At 45.7% G+C, this 12,667-nt stretch overlaps 1 protein-coding gene across 6 annotated transcripts in view; it reads right to left on the bottom strand.

Moving 5' to 3' along the window:
* Nucleotides 1-8,735: 8,735 nt before the first annotated feature.
* The window catches only part of ANKRD46 (ankyrin repeat domain 46), a 37,388-nt gene continuing 33,456 nt past the window's right edge, over nt 8,736-12,667 (bottom strand). For all 6 annotated transcript variants that reach the window (XM_062188172.1, XM_062188173.1, XM_062188175.1 and 3 more), the window contains one exon: nt 8,736-10,691. In XM_062188172.1, coding sequence (XP_062044156.1) covers nt 10,475-10,691 — 217 coding nt within the window. In that variant the 3' untranslated portion in view covers nt 8,736-10,474. The remainder of the gene's footprint in view (nt 10,692-12,667) is intronic.

Genomic DNA, 12,667 nt, shown 5'->3' with positions numbered 1-12,667 from the left:
GGTGTCTGTGCTCAGCCATTAAAACATTCTTGTATAGGCAAGACGATGCCACCACAGCGCTGGGATCCTGCAGTGCCAACATAACTGCAGACAGAAAAATAATAAGCAAAGGCTTCATGCTTGCTAAGCAGAAAACTCCTCCAGAGAGCAGACACAAGCTCCTATAATTCTCACGTGCTCTGTTAGCTCTAACAGTGGTTCTAGTAGAGGAAAACCTTCACGGCGAAGGTCACTGCTAATGTCTGAACCCTTTCTCTTAGAACTCAACTGAAATCATCCCCTAGGGTCTCACAGGATATGAAAACTTTACAAATGGTTAAAACAAACACACACACACGCAAACCAGTATGCACTCTCTGGCTCACAAACCCACGCTTGGCCAGCTCAAAGGTTAGGAGCTTGGGCACCTTCCTTCTGCCAGCAGAGGTCTGCAGGATTCACTCATGGGTACGGAGCTCCCATGTTGAGTTGGGGCTGCCAGAGTTAATGAGACGATGATGGAAGGCTCTGTGAGGTTTTCCCCAATGGATAAGAAAGGCCATTGCCATCAAAATCAAGGACAGGGTTTGTCATTAATAAAGTGGCTAATAACATGTCCTTACCAAGTCAGAGATTCTGTACCACTAGGTAGATGAAGTTGAGCATAAAAAGCTAGAGTGGTAAAGCACATAATTTATTCTGCCATGAGCAGATACCCGGCGGGCATCCCTATAAAGTCCCAGGTACTTTTAGGTGCAGGAGGGGCACGGTAGACAGCCCGACGACTGGGAAGCACGCCACTGGAGGGGGTCAGACCACCTCTAGACGTATGTAGCTTTTTAAGCCTCATTTTCCTCACGAGGACAAGAACAGGATCAACCCTTGTAGGGCCTGGTATATGAACAGCTCTGAAAAGAGGTAGTTATTAATTTAGTTGCAGGTGGAGTATCTCTTATCTGAAATGCTTGAGGCCAGAAGTGCTTCCAATTTCAGAGTTTTCCCACAGATGTTGCCAGTGAGGATCTGAAAGAGGTTCAGGTTTAGGAGCATTTTAGATTGGATTTCTAGGTTGGCGGGAAGAGTGTTCGCATCCTGTAAGTACAACAAGTCTGTGACGTCACCACTGCTTCTGTTTAACACATGGAAACAGAGGTGCAGAAAGCTTTTTACTTGACCAAGGTCAGTTCACACCAAGCAGAGGTGGGATCTGTCAGCCTGCAGTCCCATGTTTTCCAGTATAACCACAGCCTCTACTGTGTGACCCAAAATAGGAACTTACTTAAAATAACTAATAAATGTGGACTGCTCAGCACCATGAATTACAGAACAGCCTGTGTGTGCCTCTTCTCTCCCCGAGTCAGGGGACCCGCTGGAACAGAGGACCTCTGCCCGTGCCCAGGCTGACCCGGCGGGAACACACAGGGCCGTTCAGGCCACGATGACACCTGAGGGTCCCCTCGTCTCGTTCTCTCCTGAGCCTGAACCCCCGTCTCAGGACACAGCCTGTGTGGGTGGAACTATACCGACTACCACTATTCACAGTGAGTTGTAGTTGCTCGCCAGCTTTCTGTGCCAGTGACCTAGAAACTTATTTTTATTTCTTAGGGACTGAAATTTCAGCAAAACACAATCCAGCCAACTGTGGCCCAGCGTCTTCAAATTTAGCAATTAATTCCCAAAGAAAGGCAGTGACTTGCTGTGCCAGAGGATGACCTTCTCCTAGCCCAGTTAGAGGAATAACTCTGCAATGCCACACTTCAAAATATTTGCAATTCATAGGATGAAGAGTCAAGAGAATTAGGCAGCAATTACTCTTGAACCTCCAAAAGGAATGTGGCCTATGGACACAAATACATAAGCATTCTGTACAGCTCATGTTGCATGGCATAAAATTTTAACACAAATAAAAGGGTACCATGAAAGAGAAGAAAACAGATATTTGCTGAAGTGAATCTATTCACAAAATAATACACGCACACATCACTTTACAAATTCCACAAAAATAAAATGGATCTTAAAAAAAAAATCTCAGATTTAACCAGTGTGCCTTTCAAATTGGAATTTCACTAGGTCAGAGGTTGTTAGCTTGATTCTTTAATTCAGACATGAAAAAACATCTCCGGTTAAAAACAAAAAATACTAACAATAAATGCTGAAGGAGAAAAAAAAAGGGGGGGGGGCAAGGAGAATTTATCGCACAACTCCAAACAAGGGATCCCCAGGCAGAGAGCTGACAGCTTTACCCGGGGTGGGGGCGCTTCCAGCTGCACACACATCTCTCGCCTTTTCAGACGTGCAGGGAAGGGCCTACGGGAAGGCACGCTGAAGAGCTCCCATGCCCACGGGATGTCTCTGGCACATGGGAGAACAAGGCGGTGAAAAGCTGTTTTTAAAATGCAATCAGGCTGGGCATTTTGTAACCCCAGGGCTGAAGTTGCCGAATGCTTCCGCAACCACTGGTCTCCAGTCTGAAGCGAAAGTATGCAGCCAGGAGCTGGAAGGAACCCCTGCTCTTCACGTCAGCAGAGTCCTGTCACTCACCAGTGACCAACGTGCCAACAGCATCCTTGCTATTACAACGCCAGAGTCAGCGCCCTCAAAGCATGTCCATGCTGCAAGGTGCTCCTCAGAACAGCACGCTATTTGGTATGGATTTTATTTCGAGAAGTGGGAAGATTTCTGAAGGGAAACTGTTCATTAAGAGAAGATGATGGGCTTATGGTGATTCTCCTGTGATTAAACCAACGGAGGCTGGATTAGAAGGACTCTCCATCCTCGGCTTATGACACTAGCAGTCTGATGAAAAGGTTAGTGCTTGCTTTCACTATTAAAGCACACAGGCCATCAAAGAAGGCAGTACCTTCCTCTGAAGGGAGGCGAGAACTTCCACTTTGACTATGGCCTTGTCTAAATAAGATCGGAGTTGGTGAACTCAAGAGGCTTCCATAGCCTTGGCAACTCATGACAAGAGCATCGGGTGATTACTGACGTCATAAATAAGTGTCAATTGTTAAATCAACAATGGGAGTCACTCTGCACTCTGCACCTACTCTCCACGTAGGATCTCTATTCTTCATGTGTTATACTATAAGAATTAACGGTAAAACTACTACTCAAACAGTGCTCTATATTTTGTGTGTCTTTGTGGGTGCAGTCTGTTGAAATCTTTACTTAGTATATACTAAGTATATAATGTATATAAAGATAATTGAAAATGAATCATGATGAAGAATGGGATGGGAGAGGGAGTGGGAGATGGGATGGTTGCAGGTGGGAGGGAGGTTATGGGGGGAAAAGCCACTATAATTCAAAAGTTGTATTTGGAAATTTATATTTGTTAAATAAAAGTTGAAAAATAAAGCACACAGAACACAAAGGCAAAAAAGTCTATCTCTGTGTATCTAACACCAGACACGCATATTTTAAAATAAAACTCAGAACGACATATGGGGGCAGAGGCTGACAGAGCTTTGTCCAGTGCCATACGGAGGAGGTAAGAGCAAAGGACAGTGTCTGGGTTCGGATGACAGGGGTGCCCCTCTCCGGGAGCTCCTGGGCTGCCCTTTCCCTCGCCGGCGGAGTCCTCTCCTGCCTCTGCAACTCTATGGCTGCAGTAAGTCACTGTCTACTTTTCAGGCTTCACCCAAATGAGCATGAGAATGCTAGAACAGAGCGACCTAGGACATTGGATTTCCATAGCAGAGAACACCACCGGCCAATCTAGCCAAACGTGGACGCTTCTGCAACAAAGACACACAGGTAAGATAAACTGACACAAGTCTGCCAGAAAGCATAATTGCATTTTGAATGGGAGGCAACAAAGTACTGGTTCCAAAGGTCAAACAGGACCACGGGTCTATGTATTTTCTGCTGTTAGGATCCAGAAATCAAGAGACAGCTATGTGATGGTCCTTAATGCTAAAAGAATATGCATCTGTCCATCCACCATCATGATCTAAAAATGGTTTAAGGAGGCCTAAATAATATAGAATACATAAATAAAAAGTGACTATTTAGAACAGGAAAACAAAGCTAAAGATGAAGATGTCACATAAACCGGAAATGAAGCTCTAGGACAACACCCTAATCATCTTTATCGCAGCTGCTTCCAGTGGAATCCGAGGTTGACAGGGAGCGTTTCAGCAGGCAGTGTGGAAGAGGAATTCTGCCTGCTCGAAGCCACAATTCCTGGGGAACACAGACGAAGGCAGAGTAACAGCTCTGCACGGACACAGCTATCTGTGGTCATGAGAGGCACAAGCTGCTACCCAGGGTCCCTGAGAAAGCACTGTGTCATCAGCACCCTCAGAACTTTCCTTACGAGCAGATGCAACAAGCAGAGCCACGGGGCGGCAGAGCACGCTCACTCCCAGACAACTGTGTCACAACAGAGCATAGCCACCACAGCAAGACGGCCGGAGACCCAGACGGCCTGAGTTCAAATCCCAGCTGTGCCACTTACCTTGATGCTATCCGAACTTGCCTAAGGTGCCTTGGTTTCCCAACCTGTGAGAAGGGGGCAACAACAGAACTGTGTACACTAAGTGAATTAACAAGCACTGTGTGAAGATACTTCAAAAAGTTTGTGGAAAAAATGGAATTAAGAGACAAGTCTATTTTGGTACAAGTAATGTGGAATTCAGGTATAGCTTTTTCATACTATGCATTTTTCATGAATTCTTAAAAAGATTCCTCATATTCATGAATTTAAAATATTTTTGCACCAAAATATACTTGTTTTCACATTCTATTTTCCAGGAGTTTTTTTGAACTACTCTCATATTATGTTACCATTTATCAACAAAAAATTTGGTAAAAGTAAATGGAGGGGCGCCGGCTGCAGCGCGCCGGCCACAGCGGCCATTGGAGGGTGAACCAACGGCAAAAAGGAAGACCTTTCTGTCTCTCTCTCTCTCACTGTCCACTCTGCCTGTTAAAAAAAAAAAAAAAAAGTAAATGGAGGGGCAGGCATTTGGCAAAGTAATTAAGATTTTGCTTGGGATGATGTCTTACATCAGAGTATCTGAGTGTGAGTTCTAGCTCCACTCCCAATTTCAGCTTCCTGGTGATGTGCACCATGGGAGGGAGGCAGCAGGTGAGGGCTCAAGTAGTTGAGTTCCTGCCACCCATGTAGGAAACCTGGATTAAGCTCCTGGCTCCCGGCTTCAGCCTGACCCAGCCCTGGCTGTTGCAGGCATTTGGGGAGTGAATCAGCAGATGGGAGATCTCTGTCAAATACATATGTAAACAAAAATTTTATGAAAGTACTTGGTGGGCCAGCGCTGAGGCGCAGCAAGTTAAAGCCCTGGCCTGCAGCGCTGGCATCCCATATGGGTTCCGGTTCGAAGACCTCTCTCTGTCTCTACCTCTCTAACTCTTTCAAACAAATAAAATAATTTTTTTAAAATAAAGAATGCAATATTAGTATCTTTATGCTGACCTGACTTAAATCCAAGGTAGATTTTAGAACAGTATGGTCCAAAAGAACTTCCTGCAAAAACAGGAATGTTTTACATCTGTGTTGTCCTACCAAGCACTAGAAATGTGGCTGGTATTAATGAAACCTCAGTTTCTAATTTAAACAGCCATAGGTGGCTAGTGGCTACTGCACTAGAGAGTACAGTTAAGAGAAAACTTCCTCCCTGCAGCTTGATTGCTCAATGCTGATTTGAAATATCCGTTCTCGCTAAACACTGTTATCAGCTACATTTCTTATGAAAACTGGGTAACAAGGAATTCAGACTGCAGTCCCTGGCATGTAACTGGGGTGCTGACAAATCTCTATTCCCAGGTCAATGGAGAGCCCACAGTCCCTGGCTGTGATGTGAAAAGCCCAGAGGAACAGCAGAGCCGAACGCCAGCCCGTGTGCTTTGAAGGAAGTCAAGGGCATATCCACAGCGAGGCCAAGATCTTCCCTAGGAAACTGTGCTGGACCCACTCTGCGGCACAAAGGAATGGGCTTCTGCCAAAGTCCCACTTCACCTAGCACAGCTCAGACTGCTCTGGCCTGAACAGCTTTAGCAGGCGGTTTTCACCAGACGCCCGCCACGTTCCACTAACCTTGGGATCAGCTATTTCCTGGTATACCTTCCGAGGTAAACCATTTGGAAAAGGTACAGCAAGATGGCTGAATAAGATAAGCTGTAGTATGGGTCACAGATAAGAGGGAGTCAATCAAATGAGTTCACCCAAGTCATGTCATCTTAAGGCAAGGAAAAGTGACAGCAATGCATAATGAAACACCTTTTAACATGTAAATGTTCAAGCACAACATTCGAAGTATGAAGTCACCAACACCTTTAATAGAATTATGTTGGTGACAATTATCACTGGTAGCACTGCTGTTACTAACAAGAATTCTTAAAACAAGTATACTGGCCGGCGCCGCAGCTCAATAGGCTAATCCTCTGCCTTGTGGCGCTGGCACACCGGGTTCCAGTCCTGGTCGGGGCGCTGGATTCTGTCCCGGTTGCCCCTCTTCCAGGCCAGCTCTCTGCTGTGGCCAGGGAGTGCAGTGGAGGATGGCCCAAGTGCTTGGGCCCTGCACCCCATGGGAGACCAGGAGAAGCACCTGGCTCCTGCCATCGGATCAGCACGGTGCACCAGCCGCAGCGCGCCAGCCGTGGTGGCCATTGGAGGGTGAACCAACGGCAAAGGAAGACCTTTCTCTCTGTCTCTCTCTCTTGCTGTCCACTCTGCCTGTCAAAAAAAAACAAGTATACTTTCTTGGTCAAGTTTTGACCAAGATAAAATCAAACAGAATGGGGGCCAGCGCACTCTGGTGTAGTGGGTGAAGCTGATGCCTGCAGTGCTGGCATCCCATGTGGGCACGTTTGAGACTAAGCTGCTCCATTTCTGATCTAGCTCTCTGCTATGGCCTGGGAAAATAATAGAAGATGGCCCAAGTCCTTGGGTTCCTGTACCCAATGGGAGACCTGGAAGAAGCTCCAAGCTCCTAGCTTTGAGTCGGCATAGTTCCAGCCATTGTAGCCATCTGGGGAGTGAACCTGTGGAAGACCTCTTTCTCTTTCTCTGCCTCTCTCTAAATCTGCCTTTCAAATAATAAATAAATCTAAAAAAAAAAAAAAGGCAAACAGAATAATCTTCCCTTAATTATCCAGTAGTTGTATTCTTGGAAAATTCATGATACATTAAAACTATACCCCAAGGTTTTTAACAAAAGAATGTCCAATAGGACATTTGGAAATCATACAAGACATGTAATACCACCGTGCTGTGTTAAACTGTCCCTCCCGCTGATTGCCAGGGGTGGCCTCAATCATTTTGAAAACATCAGTCAAGTCAATCAGATGAATTCTACCCATCTCACTGCTGCAACGGACTGGCTCAGCATTCCAAGTGGAAGTCAGCCAGTGTATGGCACTGGTTCAAGACTAGGGTGTGGGACACATGGTCAAAGAAACAGAAGGAGTTTCCTGGAGACTTAACAGCAAAATCTCCTTGGCCGGAGTCACAGTGAAGTTGCCTCGCCATGTCTGCGCAGTCATAAATGGACGTGATGCCTGCAAATTCCGTACTTACGCCAGTACCAGCAGCAGGACAGTCAGCCGAGCAGGAACGCAGGGCCACACGCAAGGAGACCTGAACTAGAGACTTCGTGCTGCCTTCCTTGGGACCTCTCCTACCTCTGGAGCGGCTCTGAGTCTGGATTTCGGTTCTTGCAGTTAAAAGCACCTTGACATACATATAAACCCCTTCACAAGTCACAGATTGAGGCCCATGTAAAAAAAGAAAAAAAAAATCACCCCCACTAACCAAGGTGAGTGTTCATCTGCACGTGCATGTGTCAAGTGGCAGGCAAACTGTGGGAAAAAGACCAGCAGAATTCACACGGGCAGCTTCTAGAGAATAAGGCCACTGAATCTGGAGACCAAATGCAGCTACAGGTACAAAAAGTAAGCAATGCTACCAGTACTTGTACACAAGGAGCTCCGCAGGATGCACTGTGGATAGAAAGTGCTGGAAACACAGAGTCAGTCCCTGCTCTCAGAAAACTTCTAATTAGAGACAAATGGGGAAAAAAAATACATGTTTGTGTAGGAACAGACCAAGAGACGCACAATAAATATCATAAAACAGTATGGTAAGCTCTGGGAACTGACAGAGAGGGGGGCAGCCAGACCTGGGTACCTGCAGAAGGTTTCCTGAACACGCTAGGGTTTGAGCTCACATGGTGACGGCTGTAACACTGGGAGGACGGCACTACGGTGCACTGGAGGAGGAGGGGAAAATGCGCACAGAGGAATGGGCGAGGAGACCTCAGTCGCAGCCTGCTGGCAGGGCAGCGGGCCAGGCTCTGGATAAACACGGTCCCACTGCCAGATTCCCGCCAGACAGAGGGCAGCAGGAAAAAGCAGGCTTACACAATTGGGACCCAGGCTGGATCGGGACTGCTGCTCCCCCACGACCCAGCTGTCTGACCTTGGGGGAGTTACTTCACCTTCCCTGCGTCAGTTTTCTCATCTTATGAAATGGGGCCGTGCAGGGCCCAAGGGAGGGCCAGGATGAAATGAGATGAGGCGTGCCAAGTGACCTGCGTAACTGCGAGCTGCTGGATCATAGTAGTTATTGTCACCCAAATTTGCTTCAGAGCACTTTCAAGGCAAACATGTAGGAAAAGTCAATATACCCATTACAACAGGTTTGGAAAAAAGCTTCGTTTTTTTTAAACAACCTATTTTGATCCATCACAAAATCCCCAAATCAAAAGAAAAACCACGACACACTAAGAAAATGAATTGTGATTGAGGGATTCATAAATACATTTATTGGTTGTATTATTGAAAGATGAATGCAGAGAACAGACTTCAAGGAAATCAGCACTTAAAAGGAAACATTAATCATAAAAAAGTAATACGTTTACATAATTCACCAGCTGTGCATATCTGCTTAGATTTATTAAAAAGAAACAAAAGAGTCATGCGAATCCCAAAGCTTTCACTCTGAACTCGCAGCATCTGAGTTCTAGTGTTCTCCATTCTAAAGCCAGCTGTTTTTGCTCTTGTTATATTGAGCCTAAAAGCAACATACGGCGGCAGGCTGATCCTGAGGCTACAGCTCTTTAACAGAGAATAAAGCCGCACGAAAGAAAAAGCCTTCATATCAGATACACAAATATAAAAGAGAAAATATCAAGAAGCAAAAGAATCACAGAAATACCAATTCTATTCTAAACATAACCTCTAATTCTAGCTACAGCTCACTTAGCAGTAGCTTAGGTGCCTCTGTCTTAAAAAATAAAACCATTAATTCTTTGATTACAATTTCCTGATTCAAGGAGCAACGATCAAGCTTTCATGTGTTTCCCCTAATAACCCAAGACTATGATTCACATTCTACAGAACCTCGAACAAAAGAGGTCTCCAAGCTCACTGCTGAGACCTGCGCCCAGGCTGGGAGCCAGATTCTCCCTGTACACGACGTGACTGCACAGAGCGTCTACGACCCCCAGTGCCATATGGCTCAGCACCATTAACTCATTCTCATCAGCAGAGAATTACTGAGACGGAAGGCACTGCTAACCGACAGGGCCTCCCAACAGGGCTGCACATGGAACAGTTACAACACAGCTAGCTTAGAGCACTGAATTTTTTTTTTTTTTTACTGTAGTAACACAATATAATTATAGTGGCAGTTCAAAATCAGAATTATTTTCCCCTGCTAACTCTTCAGTTAACAAAAGGGGAGGTGGTTCTGACTGGTTTTGATGAGCAAGATACCTTTAAAACAAGCACGAAGGGAAACTAAAAAAGATATCAAAATGACTCCCTCAAGCTTTTCTTCCTCAGATATTAACAAGCAGAGCAGTTTACAAAACAATCACAATTATCCCCAAAATGAATAAATATAACACCAAATCAATCATTTTTGAAGAAAACACAGCTCATTTTCTGAAGTTCTATTTGGCTTGTGGCTAGTCTTGAAAATATTAAAATAAACCAGCCAGATTCTAACAATACTAATTAGCTGTACAGGACTTGAAAAAAACACTTCAAGTTTTAATCTGAAATGTTTCACTCCCTCTCCATCCCCAGAGAAAGTAAACAGAAAGAGAAAAGGGAAAACATCGCACAAATAAACACAATCAAAATCAAAGCCTCCAAGAAAAAGTAGTCACGTGAGAGCCCTCGTCTTTCTCCACACTTCAGCTGGCCCTCTCTCGGGGGAAGCTCCCAGCCCAAGGTCGTCCTCCACTCTTCCTTTACCTTCCATTCTCTGGTCACATCCAAGCTCTCCTCAGACAAGGCTATGTGCAGGTATGTCCTTAGATGCCAGGTCGAGTCAGAGGTAGTGCTGGGATCAGGGTATTTGAGTATGGTATGCAGGTAGGTTACATGAACACATCGTTCTTCTACAAGGATTACAACGGGGGAGGATGCAAAAGGAAAGATGTACAGCCCTCACTGCCTTGCACTAAGAACTCTGAGAAACTGAGACCACACACGTGCTTGCCTCCCGTCTCCCTCGAGCGCCTTAGTGTACCAGTTCAGGCTGGTTCTCCACAAACGGCAGCACCCCACTCACATAGTAGGCAATGCCCAGAGACAGCAAGGCAATGACAAAGATCAACAGCAGCACCCTCCAGAAGCCCAGGTCCTCTACAAACTCCTGCCATGTGGTGCGAAAGCTGGACAGGACTCCTTCGCCTTGCTGTAGGTTGGGACTGAGGAGAGAATGGCTTTCCATGGCACTAGGAAAGGAGGAAAAAGAGAGGGGCATGAAACAGCACACTCCACCCAGTTCAAAAGCGAAAAAACAACGGGACTGTAAATGTGGAAAAGACCAACCTTAGAACACAGCACTGGCAAGGAGAAAGCTGACTTACACATTCTCTGCACACTTCTGTACTGACCTACAGATCCCTTGTGTCTGGACACTCACCAGACGTAAGCTGGTACACTGCAGCGACTACACCTGTGGCTTAGCAGCTGGACTTCAAACAGGCAAAATGAGTTGTTCCATCAAGACATTAAGCCCAAACGTACTTTGGCTATTTTAAATTTAGAGGAGTCAAAATGAAGATCTGAAACTGGAGATTGCAGGTTAACAAAAATAGGTAAAGATGGGTAAAACTGGTGTGAATCTTGGAGGCAAGTGGGAATTTTTATTAATTTACTGCAATGATCAGACCTGTCTCCCTGCTTTAACTGTAAGCCTTGGACAAGGGCAGCTTATTCCTCAGTCTATGGCTCATGTGGGCTGGCCTACTCACTGAAAAAAAATTTTTTTTTTGGACAGGCAATTAGACAGTGAGAGAGAGAGAGACAGAAAGGTCTTCCTTTTCCGTTGGTTCACCCTCCAAATGACTGCTACGGCCAGCATGCTGTGCCGATCTGAAGCCAGGAACCAGGTGCTTCCTTCTGGTCTCCCATGCAGGTGCAGGGCCCAAGCACTTGGGCCATCCTCCACTACCTTCCCAGGCCACAGCAGAGAGCTGGCCTGGAAGAGGAGCAACCAGGACAGAATCTGGCGCTCCAACCGGGACTAGAACCCGGAGTACTGGCACCACAGGCTGAGGGTTAGCCTAGTGAGCCACGGCGCCAGCCCTGAAATTCTTAATTTCCTTCTACTGGCTTTCGTTCTATCTTGTAGGACAAGACAGAATACATTTATTTCTCTTCTGCATAAAGGCTGAGTGTAGGTGAAAGCAATGTAGTACAAATACTACAAAAACACTGATTCTGGTTTTCAAAACTATAGCAATGAGAAATACAACCACCACAAAGAGAAAAAAACAGGATATCTGACTTGAGCAGGCTACACTGTGATGAATGGAAAGCTCTGGGGATTAGTACTCGCAGTCATGTCACATCAGGCAGGCCCAGGAACAGGGTGTCATTTAGATTAAAACCACAATGACCATAATCATATGTCTTGAGCATCTATTGGCTACAAAAGGCCACTACTGCTCCTCCTAAACCCCTTCTCTTCCCTTCTCCCAACCATCCGCACAGAACAGTGAAAGCAGCATAAAACATCTTAGCATCTTGTTCTCTATGAACCACATAGGAACTGGCAGTTTTTATGACTTACAACTTTATTTACTTCTTGACCCAAAGGTCCTGTGGCCTTTCTCAGCGTCCAGGGCTCCTCTGAACCATGGAGGCTGACTCACTCATGGGCTGGTCTGTTTGACATTCAAAAAGAATATTTTTCATATTAACAGATGTTTATTTCCTAAGAGAAGATTTTTTTCAGTGGGAATTTATAATACAGAAACTTTAAAAAATTCAATAAGCTCGAAACTAAGATCAGAACTTGGAGAAGGCCTAACTCACAGACAGACACAAGTTCAGAAGAGGCTGTCTGACCCCTGGTCTTAACCTGACAAGCCCTCATACTCAAAGGCACCAGACTCAACATGAGAACTCAATGCACATCCCATGACAGAGCTGGGGAACATCTGGCCCATTGGCCAGGCCCTGCCAAGGCAACCACTGGCAGGACTTGAAATTCAGTAAATCCGTAGCAGGCTGATTTTTAAAGAATATTTATTTATTTTATTTGAAAGGCAGAGTTACAGAGAAAGAGGGAGAGAGAGAGAGATCTTCCATCTGTTAGTTCACTCCCCAAGTGCCCACAACAGTCAGGGCTGGGCCAGACCGATGCCAGGAGCCCAGAACTCCATCTGGGTCTCTCACGTGGGTGCAGGGGCCCAAGCACTAG

Source organism: Lepus europaeus, chromosome 4 (genome assembly GCF_033115175.1).
Source record: "Lepus europaeus isolate LE1 chromosome 4, mLepTim1.pri, whole genome shotgun sequence".
In the NCBI taxonomy this organism is placed as follows: domain Eukaryota; kingdom Metazoa; phylum Chordata; class Mammalia; order Lagomorpha; family Leporidae; genus Lepus; species Lepus europaeus.
Note: the sequence above shows the minus strand (reverse complement) of the source record. Positions and strands in the feature narration are given on the sequence as shown.